Consider the following 25,658-nt stretch of genomic DNA (forward strand, 5'->3'; position numbering starts at 1 on the left):
TTTTGAGCTATTTTGTTTTCCCCAAAGAACCTTCAAGTGAACAGTTCTTAAAATAACTTTTTTTTTCTTAGTGTGAGGAACATTTTAATAATCTAAAGAACCTTTTAAGAACCTTTTGTGCAATGGAAAGATTCCATGGATGTTGAAGGTTCTTCAATGAACCAAAAATATCAATAAAACCCATACATTTCTAAGACTGTAGATTCTAAAACATCCTTTACACTAGAAAAATAAAAATAAAAAATACACATTTTTCTCAGTCCTGTTACCAAAACCGATATAATGAGATTTAAATCTAGTGGTCTGCAGAGGTTTTTGTTAGGGTTATGTTTAGGGGTAGAGGACGGTTGATTAAAATAAGATATAAATAACAAAAAAAAAAAAAAAAATCAATATTAAAATAAAATTGATATTAAAAATAATAAACTTAACAAATAATATCTTTTCAGTTTTTCTGTGGATATTGTTTTCCAATAGCACAGCTCACACTCAAACGCCATTCCATATATGAGACTAATACATAATTGCCACAGGACAGAAATTTCAAGTACATTTTCTGTCATACTTGCAGGAATGTAATATAAAACAACAATGCAGAAACAACCATAGGTATTCTGTGGGCAAAAGCATTGTCTCAGTGTGGATCGAAGGCCAAAACGTTGAGAAAAAGATGCATTTTCAAATTTATCTAGGATAAATCTATGGATCTATGGATGTAGTCTAATATTTACATTAATAAATCTGATGACACTACTCACTCCTGATACTTTTACTCTATATATAAGTATAGGATATATGAGTATATGAGTAACAGGACTGAAAGTAACAGGATTGAGATTTTAGGATAAAATTAGCAAATGCATATAATCTAGCCACATGGAGTACATGCTAATATTATGAGAATACTCAGCAAATAGTGATTCACCAAAGATTTGTATTTTTAAAATAAACAAGTAACTTCTAAGAAATAATTTAGGTAACAGGACGGCATATTTATAATTACGCTCCCAGCCACCGTTACAATATCATCAAATATAAAGAAAATGAGACCACATGCTTTCGGTCATTTCAGAAGATCCAGATGTTGCAATATTATGTTGAAAATGTGTCTTGTGGAATTTTCTCAGTTTTTTTAGAGGGGGGAATGTGTTAGGGTAACAGGACTGAGTGAAAACCTGGGGACACGACTAAAATTTGAAATAAATGTATTTAAAGCACAGATGGGATATGGAGGTACACAAAAATGCTAAATAAAATGATTTCTGAAGGATTTTAAACATTATTTTTCATGTTAAAATGTAGCGTTAGACACTGGGGACATGGACAAATGCTATATTTTCAGTGTTTTAGATAATTTTTAAATGATATATTTTAAATTTGCAGTTAGATTAATGTGCAGGACACTTTGCTTCATAATAAAATGTATTTTATAGTTCATTTTTATGCATGTTTGTACCTATAAGAAATGGCACCCATTAGGTGGAATGGCCCCTTCATCAATTTGACAACACACGCGCTGCAAATGCTTACAACACAACCAAATAAAGAAACGCGCTGCAAATAGGCACAGACCACAGAAATGTTTAAGGGAACCGCAAAGTGACAATCATGGCTGGGACATATTTATCAATGTTTGCTCTGAAAGCTGAGATTTTTGTTTATTTTAACATCCTGATCATAAGATTCCTTAGTCTTTTTTTTTTTTCTTTGGATATTTTTAGCCTAAATGCGTTGAGGAAATACTACTGTGAAAGCTGGCTAACATACTACCACTTCCCTTACAAAAATACCCATAGCCTATGGTTTTACTATTAAAATAAATAAATTAATAAATACATTTATTATATAAAAAATAAATAAAAACAAAAAATGGTTACTATTAAACCGTAACCATGGACAAATTAGCCATGGATTTACTACACTAACCATAGCTTAACCATGATATGTGTACAACTGTGGTTATACAAATGGTAATCAATACACCCAAAAAAAAAAAAAAAGGGTTAATTTTCATTTTGTTGGGGTAATTTTGTTGTCGTCTGTGCTACTTGCACGTTTCTTTATTTGTTTGTGTTGTGAACATTTGCAGCACCTTTCTGTTTGTGCAGCACATTTCTTTATATGTTTTTGTTGTGAGTATTTGCAGTGTTTTTTTTTTTGTTTTGTTTTTTTGCAGTGCTTTCTTCATTTGTTTGTGTTGTAACTATTTGCAGTGCATTTCTTTGTTTGAGTTGTGAGTATTTGCAGCAAGTTTCTTTTTTTTGCAGCATGTTTCTTTATTTGTTTGTGTTGTGAGCATTTGCAGCTTGTTTTTGTATTTGTTTGTGTTGCGAGTATTTGCAGCACGTGCTGTCAACCTGATGAAGATGTTTTCTTAATTTACTGGTGCTTTTTCTATTTGCATGTGCTTTCTGAAGTTGCAGTGCATTGAGCTCTTTCTGCCACCGTAGGGCCCTTTATCATTTCATATCAAAGTGCAAAAGAAACTACGAGCATGCAAAGGTCATCAGTTAAGTCATGAAGTTACCAAAAAAGCGATTAAAGCTGCCTTAAATCTGTGCATGCATGTAGTTTTTGTTATATATGGCTCACATTTAAGAACATGTTTCTAAAATGGTTTTCAAAACTGTCCTGGAGCAGCCCAGCACTGTCTCCCTCATCTTACACACCCGATTCAACTCGTCAGTTCATTAACAGAGACTTTAAGATCTGAAGTGGGTCAGAAAAGGTAAAGAGAGTTGTGAGAAAATATGATGTGTGTCAGATCTGGGTCACGTTTATCAGCAGCTGCTCTTAAAGTAATAGCAGGCAAATAACCTAATAACCAGCTGCTGTGATGTCTGTTAATCAAAGAACAAAAAAGAGGGAAAAAAGAAGGGAGGGGGGATACTAGACTTCAGTCATTAAAAAAATTCCATTAAACAAATATTACAAATATACTGTATTTGTGTTTGTACATTTATTTGAAGATTGAATGAAATTATCAAAATATAAAACTATATTTTATAACTTTAATGTTAGGTGGGATTAAGTGCAATTAATCACAATCAATTTTTTTTAATCGATTGACAGCACTAATTTAATGTATTAGTAATTAATAAAATAATGAATTCAAATAAATAGAGAGAGAGAGAAGAGAGAGAGATTTTCGTTGTAGTGTTAAGAGATTTATGAAGGTCTGGATGTGGGGGGGGGGGGGGGGGGTCACTGGAACTGTATAAAAGTATAGATTTAAAAAAAAATAAAAATAAAAAAAAAACACCTGCCCTACATCTATTTTTCTGAAGGTTAATCTGTAATAATCTCTTACCTGAAAGAAATATGAGCAGCAGCATGAAGCGATCCATCATCATCCCATTAATGATCCAGATCTGGTTCTCAGAAATGTCTGCTTATGACTTATGTATGGTCTCAGATGTTGAGTTTGACATGATATTTGCATTTTCAAGGGGAAAAAGAGCTATGGACACGGTAATGCACAATGTTTTGCAAAAACCAAAAATGAAAAGAAACATGATGGGTCAGGCAGGTCATATAATTTCCCTACTGGGCAGACCTGACAAATACACATCTGCAGGTGAAAAACAAGTACATTTCCATAATGTACTTAAAGTGCTCTATTTTCACACACTAATTTTGTACTTAATATACTAAAAATGATCCTTTAGTACTTCTTAAGGTCAATTTAAGATCATCTAAGCGTACTCAACTGTGCTATTTTGAGACACCATGAATATGAACTAAAATGCACTTTTAACATACTTTGTATTTAAAAAAATTTATTTAGTCACCACTTGTAGTACACTTGAACCCATCTTTCATTCACTAGTACACTCAAGTAGTGGTATTTAGTGGTAGCTAAATACATTTTTTAAATACAAAGATAGTATGTTAAAAGCGTATTTTAGTCAAAATAGCACAGTTGAGTACACTTAGATGATCTTAAGTTGACTTTAAGAAGTACTAAAGGATAATTTTTAGTATATTAAGTACAAAATTAGTGTGCGAAAATAGAGCACTTTAGTACATTATGGAAGTGTACTTGTTTTTCACCTGGGTAGGCTTTAGTAACTAGTCTAAATAAAAGTGTAATCGTAATTATGAAATAGGCTATTTTAAATGGATAGTCCACCCCAAAATTAAAATAATTTACTCAAACTCATGCCATTCCAGATATGAATTACTATATTTATTTAGAAGAAAAACACCATCATCCTAAGGTCAGTCTACATCTGGGGATGGCAAGAGAGTGAGTAAATGATTTTCATTTTGGGGTGTTATCCCTTTAATAATAATAAAAGAAAATACTTCAAGTCCAAATAAACACTGCATTGTGTAAAAGATTGGCGGTGTCACAAGTTTAAAGATAAATTACTTTTTTTTGTCAATTTTATTTTGTTATTCAAAGTGAGCCTTTTATTAGATGCAAATCGCTGTCATTCACGCATTTCACGCATTACACCATTGAACAACAGGCAAATTAACGGCGCAGCTCTACACTGGTAACGCAAACAAATGGCCAAAATTCCAAAAAGCAGAAAACCATTATGAAAACCATTATAGAAACACTTCTGCCTTTATAGTATATTAATATTTAGTAGCCTATATGTAGCTGTGCATGTGTTGGACACCTGTTTCCAGTACGTGCACATTCAGAAAGCGAGACAAGAATTTCCATCTCTCTCTCTTTTTTATATATATATATATATTTTTTTGTAACTTGGCCATTAACATTGATATACACTGGATGCTACCAACATCATATGGTGATGATGGTTTAACGTTAAAAACACACTGTGAGATTATTACTGACAGTGTTTTTGGAATGAGAATAGAAACGTGTTGCACAAGAACTTCTATAGGAGCGGAATAAAGCTGAACAAGGTGCAAAGGTTAAACACGTAAATCTGTGTAAGCTAATAAAGCTTTGGAACCCGTGCATCCATTAGAGTATGGAGGATATGCACTTACCAAGAAACCTCCACATATACTCTGCTACCTTGTTGGCTACTTGTGTACTGGGCACTTGTCTACTGGCGAGACCTAAACAGTTTTGAACTACTGTGTAATACAGTTTTAATATCTCAAACTCACATTTTTATGAGTTTCTTCTTAGTATTATTTTCTTGAAATGAGTACACTAGAATGTTAAGAAGTGTCTTAATGATTCTGCTAAATAACTGACAACATCTATACAGTTACAGATTATGACTTTTTATAAGATTGTTGTCATCATTTACTTCACCCTCATGTTGTTTCAAACCTGTATGAATTTCTTTCTTTTGTTGAACACAAAATAATATATTTGGAAGAATTGTGGTAACCTAACAGTTGCCGGTAACCACTGACTTCCATACAATTTTCCCCCCATACTATGGGAGTCAATGGCTACCATCAACTGTTTGGTTACCAACATTCTTCAGATTTTCTTCTTTTGTGTTCAACAGAAGAAACTCTTTTTTTGGGTGAGCTTTTGCTTTAAGCAACTCACCAACCTTAGTTAATTATCTGCTGAGCATTTCTGTAAAACAATACCCTTGGTTGTTTGATTCAGAGAAAGAAAAAAGGAGGGGCATTATTACAAGCTTAAAAAACTGTAATGCTCATATGTATTAACTTTTTTTTTTTTTTTCTCAATCTTTATATTAAGCCAAACCAGAGAACAAATCCAAAGCAAATACAAAGTTACCATCTATAAATAACTGTGTAATTTCAACAGCCATCTAGAATCTCACAAACTACAATGTTACAACATATTAATTTACTTTTTTATTCTTATTACTTAAAAATTATTTTTGTTGTTTAGATTTGTTACATATTATTACAACCTCAAACAAAAGCATGTTGATTTCAGTCCGTTTATTCAAAACTGACAAAAAATAATTTCTGATAATTTTATTGAAAGCTGATTAGTGAAAAAGAGCAGAATATCTGACACACACTGTTTTAGTAAATGGACTTTTGCTGTGGCTCTTCACACATCGTTACATTTCCCAGATGTGCCTAGATCCCAATGAATCCCATATGAATACAACTTGAGGTGTTAAACAGCATGTTGTATTGTGGTGGAAACAGAGAGAGATTAAAAAGCCCGCAGTTCAAACCTAAGCAGAAAAGGAGATCAGTGACGTCTTGATCTGGGCCGAGAGCCAGTGGATGAGATGATTGACACCGAACATCCTTTAACGAATCTGATCTCCTCTTAGGCTCAAATTACTTAGTCAGGTAATCATAAAAACATGTGATCGAAGAGCCCTCAGGAAGAGAAAATAAAGACAAATAAGCATCTGACAAACTATTATTCTCCAGAAGTCTCTTATTTCTTCTTTTTATCTTGTGTGCTGGTGAACCAGGCATCCAGCAGCTTTTTGCTATAGTAGATCTGCCAGCCATGCACTTGAAGTGAAATAATCAAAACTAAGTACATTATAGAGACAGCAGAAAAACCAAAGATGAACCTATAAGCTTTGCCGTGTCGATAAAGCTGCTGAGCCACAGGGAACATCTCCATCCCTCCATAAAGAATAGGACCGACACAAAAAAGCCCAGCGCTGATCATTGAGATGACCAGGTAACTGATGTTGTTTTTTGGCATAGCCATGAAGCTGAAGACTGTAGGTATGATGCTCAGAAGATACGGGTATTCCCATTGGTACGGAGAGGCCACCACTTTATGGGATACCAAGCTCAGCTGACTGACCACCACCTGTGCTGCTACAAGCAACCAGACCACTGCATGAGCGATGTTCAGCTTCTTGATCTCAGACTTCAGGGCCACACTGAGGGGATTGAGAAGGGTCAGTTCAACAGGATCAGAGTTACTGCGTTTTTAAAGTATTTTTAGGGGGTTGTTCCCCATGTATACCCCATCCTGTCTTAGTAGATAACATGTGATCATACTGTGCATACTTGAAAGATCATACTGTCAATTATCATTGATTTTTATTTTTCATTTATTTTAAAGCATTTCACTACTTGGGTTTGTACTGCAAGTGCATTATTTTCATTTCGAAAATGAAAAACTGGATTTTCTTTGTATTCGTTTTTATTATTTAAAGTTTAAGTACTGTACAACCGAAATAAGCAATGTTGCTCAAGGGACACTGTAAATACAAGACACAAATATTACGAATCTCATTTTTACAACATTGACATCAACACACATACCTCATCTGATAGTGTGATGCCACGCGCTCGCGGTGCTGATAGTCACTTCCGTCTGTTCCTGTAGCTCGCGGTCCTGATCGTGATGCCATGGCAACCCTCCAACGTCGAAAACCTGAGGTAAAAGTAAACCTGAGGTAAATTACCTCACTGTATAAATTTATGAGGCAAACGGTAGCCTACACTCGCGTTATGGTTTAACAGTTTAGTATACAAATTATCGCATACGTTAATTACGTTTTTTAAGTTTATTATCCTGTCGGAAATTATTTTTGTATCTGTGGCAACTCCTCAGTGATCAACAAAAATGATAAACAAAACATCAACAGATTACAAAATACAAATGAATAGCACCCGCATCAAACAACATCCCTTTCACAACAACAGAGTCACTGCCATAGATGTAAAACTGTGATATCACAAAAAATAAATTTTAACAGAGCTATACTGGAGGATATAAAATATCTCTGTGCACGGGCAGTCCGTAAAGATACCCTGTACCTTCGACCAGATGGTAATAACTCATATTCACCATAAAGAGGCTGTGATGCATCCCGAAGAATTGCATGGCTTTTCCTCACAGCTCGAAATTCACATAGTTTTATCATACTATGTTTACCTGCAATCTTACTGGCCATATTAACAATTTTGAAAGCAGAAGAGTTATCCTAAAACGAAAAATACGCCACAAATGACTCTCTGTTGTTCAAAAAAACTGCTTTTTTCCGAGGAACACAAATGGCAAAATGCTGGAGGTTGACAGGCTCAGTCACCAATCTTTTTTAATTGCATTTTCCATAATGAAAGTGAATGGACCGTGTATCATTCAAAAATCCCATTTGTGTTCTACGAGAAAAGACATGGAATGTAGATAAACGTATTTAGATAAAAAAAAAAAAAAAAAAAAAAATGTAAAAGCCATTCACCACAGATTATATTGCAAACTATTTCCACAGTGATACTTTGCAATATTTGTTGCTTTTGACCAAGTTGCACAAATTAATACATCTCAATAGCGTGTAATGACAAAGCATGCAAATAATGTCGAACAATCTTATAAGCTTCCGTAAATACTCTCCATTCTGTCTAAAATACTGACTTCATCCAAACTATACCAAGCAAAACTGTAAAGCCGCCATTTCCGCAATCGAAGTTGCCTACTGTTTATACTATTTTAGTTAAGTACAAAAGTTTTTTTTTTTTTTTTATATATAAATGTTAAACTTCACTGTAGTTTTTGTTTGTTCACGACCTTGTACTGAACTGTAAAACAGCAGGTTGATACTATATTCACCCATCCCTAGCACGATTTAACTTTTAGTTTTTAGTTAATAATTAGTTAACAAATAATTATTGACAATATTTTTATTCTAATGCAATTAATTTTCAGATCACAATAGCCACTCAATCCAACTTCCACGGCTTTTGCTGACGCTTCCTACCAGTATAGTAACTATATGATTTCTACGAGACACAATACACGTTCATTCACAGTCATAATCGGTGTTACAAATAAGAAGACGCGCATCATTATATATCATACTTATGAACATCCATACTTTATACCTACCTTATTTCACCATAAACCAGCAAGCAACTTAACACACACAGTAGAAACGTGAGCAAAAGTAGCTCTTCTTCTACATGTGCATTCGCCTGGACATAATGCAATATCGCCCTCACTGGCGCGGAGTGGGAACAATGATTTGGAAAAGAGTTGCATCGTAACGGATGAACATACTTGGTTATTAAATTATGCATTATGTTAATTAAATCATTTTTAAATCATTATTAATCATTTGGCATTGCAGTGGTTTCCAGAAATTACACACTATTTAAAAGCAGCAGCTCAGTGTCTGGCTAAGTGTAAAACATCCAAAATTCCATAAATCATGGTCAAGATTGAAAGCAGGGATTTTATTTTTTATTTTATTTTTTATTGTTTGTGAAATTCCCTAATTACAAATCCACACAATTTTAGACGATTCAATTTATTTAAAAAAACAACATTATGACATTAAATCTTTACTCCATATTTGTTTAACAGTTTAGCAAACATTGTCAAAAATAACAAAGGATAAATTCCTTCTTTTTTGAGTCCCACCATCTTTTTGCACATATACAAATTTAGTCTTTCAGTAGTAAAACTAAAAATAAATTATAGAGGTTACTAAGACTATTTGAATTTAACTTAGAGTGTCCATGTGGCCTTATCAACTTGTATATACTGATATTGTACTTATTAACAATTATTCAGTACCCTTGAGTTTGTTTTGATAAACAATGATCTGATGTACTCGAATCAGTTGGGTGTGAAAGAACCTAAATGTGAGGTTCAAAACATTTCAGATATGTATTTTACTGAAGTTTTTAGTTAATAAGATCACTGAAAAGCAAAATCTAAAAAACATAACACTTATGTGCTCACACACTTTCTTGAAGTTCATTGAGATGGCACAATGAGAATCTAAGACAGCAGAAAAATAGTGCATATCCAACAATCTGAACATTCTTCATTATGTCAATATCACATCATTTTGCATCGATATGTAGTCAGTGTGACCCCATCTATATACAATCAATATACTGTCAAACAATAGGAAATATGCAAATAAATTATGTGATAAGAGTTCTAACAAAGTGCTAACCATATGGATGAACGGATAATGTCAGATGCTGTAAGACTGTTTCAAATTATGTAATTACTTTAGAAAAATGTAGCATTTATTTTATATGAGTGACTTTTTTCACAAATTCACATGGGATATAACAAATATCCAGAGAATGATGAGTGGACATATGGACCAGCATAAAGTCCTGCAGCTTGGTCTGATGGTAACTGGATATGAACAGTGTCTCCAACTTGTAAGGGCAGCACTGCACTTCCTGATGCCTGATCCAGGTAACTCTTTTTGTATTCATCATATGTATACATAACTGGCTCATTGTTCCTGTACAATGCCACCCATACATTGTTTCCTTTGCAATTAACATGATAGACAAAGTAGTAAATTCCAGGTATTTTGCAAGTGAAGATGCCAGTTTGAGAGTTGTAATTCTGGTTGCCATTATATAAAATCTTGTTGAAGACAACAGGTTGCCCAAATGGAGGAAATGGTGTTGTCAGCTGAGCTGTAAAAGCAGGCATGTCTATGCCATTCCTACCAATAATGGCTCCTCCAGGCTTTTCTTTCTTATAACCACCTTTTGCCCCATCTAGCCCAGGACCTGTCTCAGGAAGGATTTGCCCAATAAATGGAGATTGAGCAGGAGGTCCTGGTAGGCCAGGTGGGCCAGGAGGACCAGGTATTCCAGATTGACCTGGGGGCCCACCAGGTCCAGGTACACCAGGTGGCCCTATTGGGCCTGGAAGCCCAGGTTTTCCCTCACCTGGCATCCCAGGTTTCCCTGGTGGTCCATATTCCCCTTTTGGGCCTGGTAGACCAGGTGGGCCTATCGGTCCTGTTGGACCCATTAATCCTGGGATTCCCATGGACCCTGGATGACCTTTCTGTCCTGGTAATCCAACTTCTCCTTTTGCGCCAGGCTTTCCAGGGGCTCCAGGTAGGCCAGGTAAGCCTTTATGTCCATTTTCACCTTTAGGTCCCATGGGACCTGGTAAGCCTCTAGGTCCTGGTTGCCCAAATTCTCCTGGGAATCCTGACTTGCCTGGAAGTCCTGGAGGCCCGGGTTCACCTTTTGGACCAAGTTGGCCCTTAGGTCCTATTGCACCACCCTCTCCTTTTGGACCAGGGAAACCAATGCCTCCAGGTGGTCCCAAGTGACCTGGAGGGCCTGGAAGGCCACTTGGCCCTGGTGGTCCAATCATTCCAGGAAGACCACCATGACCCTTTTCACCTTTTGGGCCTTGGGGGCCAGGCAAACCACCATGCCCTTTTTCACCTTTAGGGCCAGGATATCCAGGTTTGCCAAAACCAGGCATGCCTGGGTTGCCAGGTAAACCAGAGGGACCTTGCTCACCCCTTCCGCCTGTAAGACCTGGTTTCCCTGGCAAGCCATCCAAACCAGGTTTGCCAAAGCCTGGTAGTCCTTGTGACCCTGGTGGTCCTCTCTCCCCTGGGACTCCAGCCAGTCCTGGTTCTCCAGGTGCACCAGGTTTACCTTGGCCTCCAGGAGCCCCAGGTAGTCCATTCAGTCCTGGTTTGCCAACTCCTGGAAGTCCTACTTGTCCTGGTGGTCCTGGAGGTCCAGAAGGTCCCTTTACTCCTGGCAGTCCTGGGAGGCCATTCCCATTCCCACCTTTTTGCCCTGGGACACCAGGGATCCCAGGGAAGCCCTTCTGTCCAGGTTCTCCGCGATGTCCAGGTTGTCCTGGAAGTCCTTGTGCACCCGGTTTTGACACACCTGGTAAGCCATGTGGCCCAGGAAGACCTGGAGGTCCTGGCATTCCTATTGGCCCTTCACCACCAATTGGTCCCAACTCACCCTTTGGTCCTGGTAAACCTATAACTCCAGGTTTTCCTGGTAAACCTGGCATTCCTGGCTTTCCAAATCCGGGGAGTCCTGGTGGACCCTGAGGACCAGGTTTACCTGTAGGTCCTGGGATACCATGACCAGGAAGTCCTGGAGGGCCCTGAGGCCCTGGAAGTCCCATTGGACCAGGCTCACCAGGAGGACCTTTCTCTCCTCTTGGAATGGTTTCACCTGAAAAAATATATAAGAGTCATGGTCACAGTAACATCTACACTTGTTCATAAACTACACATTATTTGCATATCTGAAATGAATAGATAAAAAGCAAATTAATGTATTTCCAGATTCTTGGACAAATTATTCAATATGAATCAACTGTATTAATTTAACCTTTTGAGTGAATGCAGCAGAGCTAAAATGAGATTAAATAAAAATGAACTACAAATAAACCACACAAACACACAAAACGCTCTCCCAAACCTCATTAAAATCTGGTGGCAGGTGTTTTCAAGAGTTAGCAGAACGATAACTGATAACCTATCAGAAAGATTAAAAATGCTTTCTATCAGCTAGCTTTTGTCAACATTGGAGCTTTAAGCACAGTGTATACTTTGGCCATCCGCATTCTGCGACAGTCTGCGCACTGTCAGTGTGATGCTATTTCCATTATCAGAAGTGTCTGAAGATGCACACACTGTCCATGTCCAGCCCAATTTTTGTGATCGCGTGGACGGTCCACATACAGCAGCACAGGCGTGAACTGAATGTTGACATATAATGAGTCTACTAGGTGGTACTGCACGTGTCAAACTCGTCCATCCACGCTCATCTGTGGTTGAGTATACTTTAAAAGCTGCGCAGACACAGCTGTGCACAAGACGGAATGCAGAAAGTGAAGCACACCCAGGCATTTACCTTTCATTTTAAATGATCCTGTGGAGTGAATTTTGCAAGCAAAGTAATTATTAAAGAATTTGCTAAATCACAAACCTTTTCCTACAATAGGTTTACCCATGTGCATGGGTATCTTTGGACGTTCTTTTGCATACTGTGGAAGCAAAGGCATCTCATTTCCATATGGTAAGTGTGGTGTTTCCTTTCCATGGTAATGGTGTTGGGTTATTTGTTGGGGTATCCCCTCATTGCCATGTGACATTAGAGGTAACTGTGGCAGAGGCTGGTGCTGTTGGGGTAGTGGCTTGTGACCATAAAATGCCCCTGCATGGATATGATGTAGCAGACAGAGGTGCTCCACCAGTACAAACAAGCAGGCGGAGAGGAGAGGCCCAGCCATGTCCTGTGAAATGGAGCACAGGAAAGAAGGTTAGTTGTCTTGTAAAAAGACAGGAAACTTAGCAGTACCCTTACGCCAAAGTGTAGTGAAAGCAGTTCTATGCCTTCCACATTGTTTTAGAGAAGACAGTGTAAGGAGTTGACACCCATAAGGACATTGTCCATTCCATGACTGACCAATTAACTATTGGTTCTCATTGCTGAATAATTTTATTGATTCTAGAGTGCTTAAAATGTCAATACACCCCATCGTCAATGTTTAATTCAGGAAAATTTATGTTACTACATGGCTGTATAATAGTGTTAAGAACAAAATTCTAAATATGCCTTTTCAGAAAATCATTGTTTGCAACAAAAACAACCATGAATTAGGAATGTTACACCATTTTCTAATGCCAGTAGCCTTCAAATTAACAAGGAACAGAGCAAGGTTTAGTTAACTTGTTTAATATACAGTGGGGCAAAAAAGTATTTAGTCAGCCACCAATTGTGCAAGTTCTCCCACTTAAAAAGATGAGAGAGGCCTGTAATTTTCATCATAGGTATACCTCAAGTATGAGAGACAAAATGAGAAAAAAAATCCAGAAAATCACATTGTAGGATTTTTAAAGAATTTATTTGCAAATTATGGTGGAAAATAAGTATTTGGTCAATAACAAAATTTCATCTCAATACTTTGTTATATACCCTTTGTTGGCAATGACAGAGGTTAAAAGTTTTCTGTAAGTCTTCACAAGGTTTTCACACACTGTTGCTGGTATTTTGGCCCATTCCTCCATGCAAATCTCCTCTAGAGCAGTAATGTTTTGGGGCTGTCGCTGGGCAACACAGACTCCAAAGATTTTCGATGGGGTTGAGATCTGGAGACTGGCTAGGCCACTCCAGGACCTTGAAATGCTTCTTACGAAGCCACTCCTTCGTTGCCCGGGCGGTGTGTTTGGGATCATTGTCATGCTGAAAGACCCAGCCACGTTTCATCTTCAATGCCCTTGCTGATGGAAGGAGGTTTTCACTCAAAATCTCACGATACATGGCCCCATTCATTCTTTCGTTTACACGGATCAGTCGTCCTGGTCCCTTTGCAGAAAAACAGCCCCAAAGCATGATGTTTCCACCCCCATGCTTCACAGTAGGTATGGTGTTCTTTGGATGCAACTCAGCATTCTTTCTCCTCCAAACACGACAAGTTGAGTTTTTACCAAAAAGTTCTATTTTGGTTTCATCTGACCATATGATCATCCAAATGCTCTCTAGCAAACTTCAGACGGGCCGGACATGTACTGGCTTAAGCAGGGGAACACGTCTGGCACTGCAGGATTTGAGTCCCTGGCGGCGCAGTGTGTTACTGATGGTACCTTTGTTACTTTGGTCCCAGCTCTCTGCAGGTCATTCACTAGGTCCCCCCGTGTGGTTCTGGGATTTTTGCTCACAGTTCTTGTGATCATTTTGACCCCACAGGGTGAGATCTTGCGTGGAGCCCCAGATCGAGGGAGATTATCAGTGGTCTTGTATGTCTTCCATTTTCTAATAATTGCTCCCACAGTTGCAGATTCAGTCTTCCCAGCCTGGTGCAGGTCTGCAATTTTGTTTCTGGTGTCCTTTGACAGCTCTTTGGTCTTGGCCATGGTGGAGTTTGGAGTTGGACTGTTTGAGGTTATGGACAGGTGTCTTTTATACTGATAACAAGTTCAAACAGATGCCATTAATACAGGTAACGAGTGGAGGACAGATAAGCCTCTTAAAGAAGAAGTTACAGGTCTGTGAGAGCCAGAAATCTTGCTTGTTTGTAGGTGACCAAATACTTATTTTACCGAGGAATTTACCAATTAATTCTTTAAAAATCTTTTTTGTCTCTCATAGTTGAGGTATACCTATGATGAAAATTACAGGCCTCTCTCATCTTTTTAAGTGGGAGAACTTGCACAATTGGTGGCTGACTAAATACTTTTTTGCCCCATTGTATATATATATATATATATATATATATTTATATATATAGTGTTGGGCAGTAACTAGTTACTAGTAATTTAGCTACTGTAATAATATTACTTTTTGCAGTAACTAGTAGTGTAACTAATTACTAAAAAGGTTTCAGTAATACTATTACAGTTACTTTCCATAAAACAGCTTAGTTACTTAGTTACTTTTGATGCCTCAACCCCACTGATTTAAAATCTAACAATCAAATAATTCCTAGATTTATTTTCATAACTTTCATGACTCACACATGCATGTGATGTCCCCAGTGCAGCAGGCAAGCTTGGAATATGGAAAAGCTTACATTCAGCATATAGAAATATTGCATTATATTGATTTTGTCAGGAAAAAAGATCTGTTGTGTAAGTTGTGGCTTTACTTTACTCTGGCATTACATCCCTCTGATCAGCATGTGGTACATTATATTAATATAATGAAAAATATTTTTGGAAAATTAAACAGTTTCTTACAAATTCATGTAATTGGATAAAATACATAATTAAATTTAATCGCATATGGGTAACGGAAAAATTACTTCAAGCTACACATGACAATTAATGAGATCAATACAACACTTCTACTTGAATGTCACTATCAATCACTGTTGAGTGTTTGTAATAACTTCTGACTGCGATCCGATGTGGATTTTCGTCAAATGATGAGGCAGAAATATGTTGTTAGTAACATTCTAGAAGAATTTTATCTGGAAGATACACAGTTACAGCTTCTGTGGGGCGTGAAGAAAAAGTAATGTAACTAATAGTGTAACTAATTACTGTTGCCAGAAAGTAATAAGTAAAGTAACAATATTACTTTTGAAAGGAGTAACTAGTAATGAGTAATATATTACATTCTTTGAGTAACTAGCCCAACACTGTATGTATATATATATATATATATATGTGTGTGTGTGTGTGTGTGTGTTTTAGTACTAATAGCATCTATCCTACTTCTAGCTGCTATTGACTGGTCAGCAGAAGTTTCCAAACAGCTAGTAGGTGTTGTATTAATTTCAAATCAAGTTATGGAAGAACAAGCGGTTTTTGCAGCTGTTTTTCAATAAATGGTATTTTTGAACTGATGTGGACACCTTAGCATCTAAAGATATATGTTTTTTATAGTAAATAAAGTTTCATAACAACCATTTATTTCTGAAAACAAGGGAAATTGTATTATTTATGGCATGACCCCCTTTACAATGCTCTTTCAACTCAATCTTTTTACTGAATCTTTTTCCAAGTTATTTTATTGCCATCTGCATTATACAGTATAGAATATGCTGCCCTTACAAAGTCTGCATTGTCCCTTCAATTCACAGCAGTACAAGGAAAATCTCAAAAATTTGTAATTGAATAAATACATCATGAAACAAAACCCACCATGTACGAAAACATAATTTATAAATATTAGTTCTGATTTTTATTATTATTATTATTATTAAAAGGGCTTGTCAAATGTTTATTAGTCTAGTCAGTGACAGGAGAAATTACCCCAAAATCAGCATCAAATTAACCACATTAGAACCTTCTAACAGTATATTCACTGTTACTTTTACTTTGAACAACGAGATATAAATATATTAACTTACTGATGACTTGAAATATCCATTTTCAGGTCTAGATAGCATATTTTCATAATGACCAACTGATTGCACATTATCCCATATTTTAAGCAAAAAGCTCAATGGAAAAAAAAGCACATTGAAGTTAATAATATTTGAAGTTTCTTAAATCAATTATGCATTAAAAATAGTGAGTTTGTTTGCATTAACATAGACCATATTTGTTATACTTAAACATGACCATTAGAGGTCAGTAACTGCTCACATATGAATTCTATTTGGAAGTGTGTGTGTGGATCAAGGGGTCTTAACTACACATACACCATCTGACTGCAAATAATCCTAAGCAACTGCCTTTGAAATCAATCGGAAAGCTAACAGTTTGCTTTCTCCAAAACAGAAGAAAAGGCAAGTTACAAAGTGTTGGCTTTTTAGCACCCAGCCGACAGCTGTGCTAAAATCCAAAACGTGAGCATAAACCAAAGCCGACCCCAGAATGGAGGGGGCATCCTGCTTTGATTGAGCGTGGAAAAATCTTAAAAGCTGGAATGCTTTTTAGGGAGTCAGTTTTTGATTCTAATACATGCAGACATATTGGGATCAGTGTGTGGGTGGGATGCCAGAGCTTTGATTTCCTTTTGTGAGCTACTGTAAACGGAGATCTTGACTGATCTAGCATGAATAGAACAAAAAGACAAAGAAACACATAAACCATTTTTCTTGGGATGCTGCCAGCCAGGTCGACTGTAACTACAAAGATACTTTCCACCTTTTTCACATTTCGAAAACCTACTCCAGTATCATCTGTTCAAACCTTATTCTGTATTCAGTTCATCTAACGGAGAGCGTATACCTTTTTTAAGGTATTAATGTATGCATTTAAATAATAATAACAATAAAAATAATGATGAATTAGAAAAATATACATTATCATGAATGACAATTCACAGAAAAAAAAGCAATTTATAAATTGATTTTTTTTTTTTTTATTATTGTATTTATTTAAAAAAAAAAAAAATGAATAAAGACAAATAAATGGATTAAGCAAGCAACTGGCCTTGCAAAATGCATTTATTAATGTATTATTTATTGTTAAATTTGAACCTTTCTCTCTCTTGCTCTCTCTCTCTCTCTCTATATATATATAAGTATTTGTCATAAGTGATTATTTACATTTTTATTTTTTTAAATGATAAATAATTTATTTATTCAATAGTTATTTTAAGGTGCATTCTTATACTATATCACATCCTTTGACATTCATTCATTCATTAGTTCCCTCATTCATTGAGCACTGAAGACAAACCAAACATTTCATTCCTCAGAAATGAATTTCATTCCTCAGGCCTCCCTAATTTATGACTCCACCCAGTGATTTGTTTTCAGAGGATCTTGTGTCATTCTTAGTGCTGACTATGTTCAGTCTAGAACTCTCACTTTGGAAAAACAACTCTTTCTCTGTGTTCAACTAGACTGGCAAGCCAAAGTGAACCTCCATCCAATGTTCTATATCCAAAAATGTTGTGGGCATCAAAACAGCCTCATTCCATTGGAACATTTCTCAATTACTGCTGGCCATGTCTGAAAAATATTAAGTGATACAGAATACCATAATCAATAGCTCTTATTTGCATTCATGGTACACACCCAGCATAAATCACCAAGGAGATGCCAAAACAATCTCAAGTGAAGCAGTACAGGAGAAGTCATGGGGGAAAAAAAACACATGGCTCCTAAAAGCTTCCGTTCATTCTGAACCCAACAACTCACAACCTGGCCTGGTTGAATTTCCATGCTTATTTATCAGATTCACAAGGCTGAAACAAGCTTCTCACGTTGTTCCCTCCAGCCAACATTTGGATGTTCAAGCATGCCAAAAAAAAAAAAACATAGTACACATGTTGGCACTGAAGGCAAAGGTCAAACAAGAAATATGTTGACAGGCGAGGGTCAAAACCACAAGGACAAGCAACCGGCACAACAGCAACCCAACACATCCACTGCAGAGAGTAGGAACCAATGTTTTCCTCTGCTCTCTTGGCCAAAATTTATAACCGCAGCGTTTGTCTGCTTGGTTTCATGCCACAGCTCTGTTATCGCCCTGCCCCGATTCTAATCAAATTTCCATTCCTGCTTTTCTGACTGCTTCCAGATGTTTCACTTCAATTCACAATAAACAAATAAAGAAGAGCATGCGGGGTGTCAACCATATAATCAATGTTGGCAGGATAAGGTTACATGTTCATCCCTACATTATTTTGGAGCCTTTCTATGATTTTTGCCAGTAGTGTCTATTTATTTTTAAAAAAGCATTAATTATAATAATTTAAAAAAAAAAAAATTAATAAAGCATAATTTACCTAATTTGTTTCCAAATGCCATTTAGTTAGATTTGTCATGAAATTTAAACATTTTAAGTGTAACTTAAATTATTTGTTTCCAAAAATTAAACATAAATCGGGGGTTCGTCCGGGATCTGAAGCCAGTACTTTTTGCATTGAGACACTTTCAGGGTTTCCATGTTTTAAAAAAAACTGTAAACATAAATATATGAAAACATACCAGGTCTGGTAAATGAATGAACAAGTTAATCAATAAAATTTTGTATATCATGAACGTGTCTATAGAACATAACATTAATCAACTTGCCATGCTGTAAAATACTGAATCGGCTAAATATTGCTTATTGTAAAATGTGAAGAGTGTCAAACCCAAAAGCAAGCCAGCATGATCAAATTCATTGTTTGCAACTGCCGGTATGACTCACTGGGTAGTAAATGTTCCTAGCTAATAACTGGAGGATAAAAAGAACTGTCCATTAAGGCCCATTTCAATATCAAGATGGTTGTCATATTTTTGGAGAGAAATATACGATTGGAAATCACTTTATAACGATCCAGTAAATTACAAATGAATAGAAAGGCCATGGAAAAGTCATGTGAAATCATGCCAAAAGGGAACCCTGCACTTTTTCCCTAGGTTGCTCATGGGTGATAGTCAATTCAATTAAATTACCAGAAGACACTTTGGATAAAAAGCATCTGCAACGTGCCAAGTGAAACCCAATGAGATGGAACGGACACAAAAGAGGCTCCTTTTTTAAGTAGTACTGATAATTTTGTACAGATGCATTCCTGTAGTTCAAACTGTAGATCATTGAAGAAGCTAAACAAAGGTCACGGGTTCGATTCCCAGGCAATGCATGAACTGATAAAATACACTGAATGCAATGTAAATTACTTTCGAAAAAAGTGTCTGTAAAATGAATAAATAGTTTAAAAAAAATAAGAAAGGTTCAGCTTAGGGTGTTGCTTTCCATAACACTGACAAATGGATTCATGATGCAGTATTTTGGAGCTGCTGTTTCAGATTTGGCTACTGAATTTGAAGAACTTTACGGTTCTTTACAGTCAGCATGACGGTGATAATGACGTGCCGACAGTAAACAGCGTAAGATGCCAAAAGACACACACTCACCCACACACCGCTCTGTGTTCCCACCCTACCAATTACTACAGGTCATGCTTTCTCTGGAAATGGGAAGAGTGAGAGAAAGTTTCAAGACATTTCTCCCATGAAACAGATGTAAGTACAATTCTCACACACAGATTCCAAGAACCTTTAACATCTACGGAACCTTTCAAATGCACAAAAGTTTCTATATAGTGGAAAAATGTTCTTTAGACATAAAATGGTTCTTTTAAGAACTGTTCATTGAACGGATCCTTAATGGCACAAAAAAAATGGTGCATCGCTGTGAAAAGCCCTTTCCAGAACCTTCAACCTCCCTTTTCCTCTCTGAGGAAATGAGCTGTCAATCTCCACCTGAAGTGCTGAGACCATCTTTCAAAAAGCAGCTCAAGACACACCTCTTCTGGAGGCAATTCACCACCAAAAAAAACACTCTGCATTTCTCCTCTTCTCTAGATTACTTCCTAATCTAGTCAATTTAGATAAAAGCATCTGGTAAATGCACAAATGTAAATGTTTTGGAATTCAGTGTGGTGGCGTTCTTGCTGGTCGCTATTGCTGGAATACACTGAGGTTGAGTTGCAGTTATTCCGCAGGACAGTGGAATGCAGAATCAGCTGACAGAACACACCGTGAGCCAGAACTGCTGTAAAACACATTCTCTCACTCACTCAGTAACTCACACACTCGCTTTTCTCTCTCAGGTCGAAAGGAAGTTTTTCATGTAACCATATGTTTTTGTCTATGGGGAATAAGAGATTTTGGGCAGTATATAAACCATGATGAGGTAGCAGAAAGCCTTTCTGTCTTCTGTATAAAAATGGAATAGGTGTCATTTGTGCCTGAAAAGGTCAGGAAAAATACTTACATTTTGAAACTTTTTTTTTTGTATCATTTCATTTGGAAAGGTTATGGCTGACGTTTCAAGATAATCATTGTTTCCATCTCGGGCCACTTGGTACTAAAATGTCTTTTCATACAAGAAAGACTCAGGTAGAATCTTTAAGATTATTGTGTGCATTGTGATAAATAAAACACTATAATATAAATAAACAAATAAAATATAAGATATATCTACTGTATATCAGTGATGTTTGGGTATCAATAATACACTACTATAGGTTTTATTAACATGGTTTTATTTATAACATGGTTAAAAGGTTTTTGTTTTTATATATTCCATTTTCATTTTAGTTTTTTAATGTCTAATGTTATTATTCATTTTATTTATTTGTTTATTTATTGGCATTTTATTATACAGCGGAGATCAAAATTAGAGAACAACCTACAATCTCCTAAATTTCAAGGTCATTGTTTAATCTTATTTGAATTTATCCTAACAGGAGTAGAAAGGCAGTTTTTTATTTATTTTATTTTTATTTTTTTATGCATATTTCATAAATTAATTGTATTCTGAAGCACAGTATAAAAAACTTAAATGAGATATTTGAAAAAGAACTGGTGTTATTCTGGCACCTGGTGCTAATTTCTTTAATAATAATAATAATTAATTACATTTATATAGTGCTTTTCTAGGTACTCAAAGCATTTTACATTGTGAGGGGGGGATCTCCTCATTCACCACCAGTGTGCAGCATCCAACTGTACGACGTGACTGCAGCCATAGTGCTCCAGAACGCCCACCACACACACCAGCTTATTGGGGGAGAGTGATGAAGCAAATCAGTAGATGTGGGGATGGTGGCCATGACAGTCAGAGGCCAATGGGCAAATTTGGCCAGGAAGCCGAGGTCACACCTCTACTCTTTTCAAAAGACATCCTGGGATTTTTAATGACCATGGAGAGTCAGGACCTCGGTTTAATCTCACATCCGAAGAACAGTGCTTTTTGGCAGTATGGTGTCCCTGTCAGACCACAGGGTGAGCACCCCCTGCTGGCCTCAATAACACCTCTTCCAGCAGCAACCTAGTTTTCCCAGGAGGTCTCCCACCCTGGTACTGACCAGCTCAACCCTGCTTAGCTTCAGTGGGCAACCAGTCTTGGGCTGCAGAGTGATATGGCTGTGGCTTTAATTATATGACAAACCCTATTTAACTGGCAGCATTCCTCTAATTTTCATTGAAACTGCAAGATGTTTCAGATTGTCCTGACGAAGGCCAATAGCTGCCATAGCAAGAGAAGTTGGTTATTCCAAATCTGATTTCTAGAATATTGCAGCTTTACTATGACACATTTAAATCCCCTAAAAAGGCTGGTTGTCCATAAGACAAATGCACAAGAAGACAGGATAATGAGGAGAATCTCAATGGGAAAACGGTTCAACACCGCAGCTGGAATTGCTTGCCAGTTCAGCGATGAACAGGATTTGTCTTGGCACATTTAAGAGAAGTCAGACTGGAAATGCATGTGTATAATAAAATTAAACATACATAACATTTCCAAATAAAATTATATATATATGTATGTATGTATAATGATATTATTTCAGTTAGCATTTGTTTCAAGTAACCTTTCTTTTTTATGAATTTATTCAGAAAACATAAAAAAAAAAAAAAAAAAACAGTAAAAGAATATAAAAGCAAAACTGGCATAATTTAATTTTGCTTCACATACTGTGCATATTTAGCAGTTTTGTTTTTTTTATGGATGTTTTTGTTATAATTTTGATTAAAACATAAATTAAACAAATACAATTAAACAAAATAAAAATAAAATATTAGTTTGCTCTGAAAGGGCAACAAAAATCCAGGCAATGGGTTACTGCACTCCATTTCGGTGTTCAAAAACAAAGCCAAATATGCACCAATGAAATCTCTGCAGTCCTTCATGTCCAGTCAATTTCCCAATCTCTAATTATTGTCTGAATACTTTATCAGCACTAATAGATGGCCTCATCATTGTTCCAGTTGGACACTCATGCTGGTGATTTATATGACTGCAAACACTGGCCAGGACCCGAGGTACGCTGGTGCATTTGTGAGCGTATGTGTCAGATTCCAAGCCCACATCCTCTAGTTCTGGACGCGCTCAGAAGTGAGTGGCTTTCAGTCTTCACACCATCCCTATACCTTGATTCTGTGAGAGAGCTCTGGGCTTTTCCAGAGAAATAGATGCATAAATTTTTGATCAGCCCTGAGTCTTGTCAGCCTTTCAGATATCTGGCGTCTTCGAAACCGAATCTAAGTGGCGAGCCAAACCTCTTTTTAAACAGAGGTTCGTTGGTCCGCCACATTTTGGTGTTCTCGTTTCAGTACGATGCTGATTTGACATGAGAAACTATACTGCCAGGGAAGACCTGTAATTCTAGTCTACGATTAGGAGATTTGTACGGTACACAGCGTTTGGCCTTCAGATAGAGGTCAGGACAATAGTTGCATTCATGATCCAAACAAACTACGGTACGTGCTATTAAATAAAAAAAAAAAAAGTTTACTTTTTCCAAATAATATATGTCACAAAACATTTCTAGGGAATGAAGCAAGCCAATCCACCCAGAAACCAACAAAACAGAGACAGCAGTTGCCAGGTTCATAAGGTTGTTGCATGGAGATAAAAGATGCTCCACAGCAAAACAACTCAGAGAACAGAGAACTAGTTCTAATTTTGAACTGGGTCCATTTGATTTCAAAATGGAAAACAACAACAACAAAGAACCATCAGAAGTTAATGGGTCTAATGATTTATTCACTGGAAGAATCAGAATCGGTTAGAACGATTCTTCACTGTAATTCAGAATGTATTGAATTGTGTATTTAAGGCCTTCTTATTTACATTGATGTTCATGTGACAGTGTTAAAGTAATGTTTGTTAAATGTACATGTTCAGAACAGTACATACAATAAATTATACTTTTATTATTATTATTTTTTTTTACATTTAATAATATAATTTTGCTTTTAATAACAAAAGAATAATAATAATTATTCACAACAGAAATTTCCATAATTCCTGTTATTTTTTTATTAAAAACCCTAGCTTTTTCCAGGCCTTGAAATTACAATTTTAAAATATTTAATAAAATAATATGTAACATTAATTTACCAAAATACTGTACAATAACAAAGTATAGTTTTTGTCCAAAAATCACAAAAATGTGTATATATAATGTTTAATATATTATTAAATACTAACCTTTTTTGCAATTTTAAGATAATTAATGTAACAGTTATGTCATTTATCTTTACGTGTGTGTATGTGTGTGGGTTTATTTATTTATTGTAGTATGTTTATTAAGTATACAGTTAGGACCAATTAATGTCCAAATACTAAAAGTAATCATTGAGGATTTGGAATTCGAATTACAATATGAAATGGAGTTATTAATTTCCTTAATATTATTATGAAGCTTGGGGGGGGGGGGGGGTAAAAAGAACTTGTTGAAAATGAGAGTTTGAAGAATATCAATACAGTGCAGTAATAAGTATTATTAATAATAATCATTATTGCAAACACAACCCCTTCTGATACCAAAACATCACCAAAATGTCTCTGGTCGAATTGCATTGAAAATGTAATCAATTTAGTTATCGATGTCAGGCCCAAAGTGGAAAGACATGCATTTTTTCAATCCACCTGGACTAGAGAAATTAATCAAGAGGGGAAAAGAAAGAAGAGAGTATGCCAAGCACCACAGTTTTGCCTCAGTGTCCAGAGCTGTTCATGTGCCAAAATATCCAGCCCTGAACGCTGTAGGAAGCTGGGAAAATCACGCACAGCTGCCCTCTGGCTCACAGCGATGCCCAGTGCCAGGAAAATCAAAGTGAAACTAAAGTGAATGTGGCTGGAGAAATATACAAAGCGAGCTGGATAAAGACCCTTGCACAACAGCAGCAGGTGTGGTAAGCACCAGGGTATGAATCAGCATATCCAAAAATTGTTTAAAGGATTGGACAGCCACTTGAGTTTGTTATCATTGCATGTTAAAATAAATTAGAATTTGACTAAATAAAATTTTAAATAAACTAACTATAATAACTAATTATCTAGTTTCACAACCTTTTGAATATTGAATTTCCATTAATTATACCAAACTTTTTTTGTGACTGGAAAAATAATGTAATGCTGATAAAATATGTTACACCCAAGGGGGGGTCCTGAAGTGTCCATAATAACCATATTTTATATTTCATATTTTATTAAATACCTAATCACAATAGAATTACCATCATTTGTAATATTTTATTAAATACCTTTTTTTTTTTTTTCAGGCCAGGAAATTACATTTGGAAAATTCCTTAATATTTACATGTGTTTTCAAATAATGGGAACCCTGAAACAATGTACTCCACAATATAGGCAAAAAAAGAAAGAAAGAAAGAAACAGGCTTCAGACAAGAAACGTCTATCATTAACTCACATGATGTTCCTTTGCATGTACACGCCTATTCAGATCAATATCAATACTTAAAGCAATATTTCAAGTGCCTCGTCATTTTATTTCTTTTTTCCTCCTGCAGCATGCATTATATATGTACAGCACTCACCTCTCTCTCTCCTGGCCTCTCTCTGTCTCTGTCTTCGGTTTATCTCTCTCTGAGTGAGAAGTGAGGGAAGAAGATCCAGAAGACCAGAAGGAGAAATGTAGTTAAAGGCTTTAGGCAGCATGGTTTCCACTTTTATGGGCAGGTAGGAGGGGCATAGCAACTCCTCAAAGGAGGTGGGCAGAAGGAAAAGAAAGAAAGGGAGAGAGAAAAGCGATCACGTAAGCCTCCACCCAGGGCATTGATGCAGTAGTTGTTAGGTTCCGTTATGACACTTACCCACAGTAGCCTACATTTAACTATTCAAGCCTTTTAA

At 36.3% G+C, this 25,658-nt stretch overlaps 2 protein-coding genes across 3 annotated transcripts; both read right to left on the minus strand.

Annotated features, from left to right (window-relative positions):
- Positions 1-5,751: 5,751 nt before the first annotated feature.
- jagn1b (jagunal homolog 1b) lies at positions 5,752-8,873 on the minus strand. Of its 2 annotated transcripts, none has more exons than XM_058761511.1 (3): positions 8,735-8,873; positions 7,168-7,279; positions 5,752-6,779 (listed from the first exon to the last, which is right to left on the minus strand). In XM_058761511.1, the coding sequence occupies exons 2-3, from the start codon at positions 7,254-7,256 to the stop codon at positions 6,317-6,319; spliced, it is 552 nt and encodes a 183-aa protein (XP_058617494.1). In that variant the 5' UTR covers positions 7,257-7,279; positions 8,735-8,873; the 3' UTR covers positions 5,752-6,316. The 2 variants fall into 2 exon arrangements, with proteins under 2 accessions (XP_058617494.1, XP_058617493.1); XM_058761510.1 differs by lacking the exon at positions 8,735-8,873 and adding an exon at positions 7,697-8,035.
- A 182-nt stretch (positions 8,874-9,055) lies between these two features.
- Positions 9,056-25,434, minus strand: col8a1b (collagen, type VIII, alpha 1b). The gene is made up of 3 exons (XM_058761509.1): positions 25,346-25,434; positions 12,589-12,895; positions 9,056-11,829 (listed from the first exon to the last, which is right to left on the minus strand). Exons 2-3 carry the CDS (start codon positions 12,890-12,892, stop codon positions 9,920-9,922), a joined length of 2,214 nt encoding a protein of 737 aa, XP_058617492.1. The 5' UTR covers positions 12,893-12,895; positions 25,346-25,434; the 3' UTR covers positions 9,056-9,919.
- Positions 25,435-25,658: the final 224 nt, after the last annotated feature.

This window comes from Onychostoma macrolepis, chromosome 22 (assembly GCF_012432095.1).
Source record: "Onychostoma macrolepis isolate SWU-2019 chromosome 22, ASM1243209v1, whole genome shotgun sequence".
Lineage (NCBI taxonomy): Eukaryota > Metazoa > Chordata > Actinopteri > Cypriniformes > Cyprinidae > Onychostoma > Onychostoma macrolepis.

What these genes read in the sequence shown, in the direction of transcription:
- jagn1b (XM_058761510.1), bottom strand. Translation starts at nt 7,802, where the DNA reads ATGGCCAGTAAGATTGCAGGTAAACATAGTATGATAAAACTATGTGAA. An exon ending in TGCATCACAGCCTCTTTATG is followed by an intron (nt 7,280 to 7,696) that starts GTGAATATGAGT and finishes CTTTTACCTCAG; the next exon opens with GTTTTCGACGTTGGAGGGTT. An exon ending in GCATCACACTATCAGATGAG is followed by an intron (nt 6,780 to 7,167) that starts GTATGTGTGTTG and finishes CAATCCCCTCAG; the next exon opens with TGTGGCCCTGAAGTCTGAGA.
- col8a1b (XM_058761509.1), bottom strand. Translation starts at nt 12,892, where the DNA reads ATGGCTGGGCCTCTCCTCTCCGCCTGCTTGTTTGTACTGGTGGAGCAC. An exon ending in TAAACCTATTGTAGGAAAAG is followed by an intron (nt 11,830 to 12,588) that starts GTTTGTGATTTA and finishes ATATTTTTTCAG; the next exon opens with GTGAAACCATTCCAAGAGGA.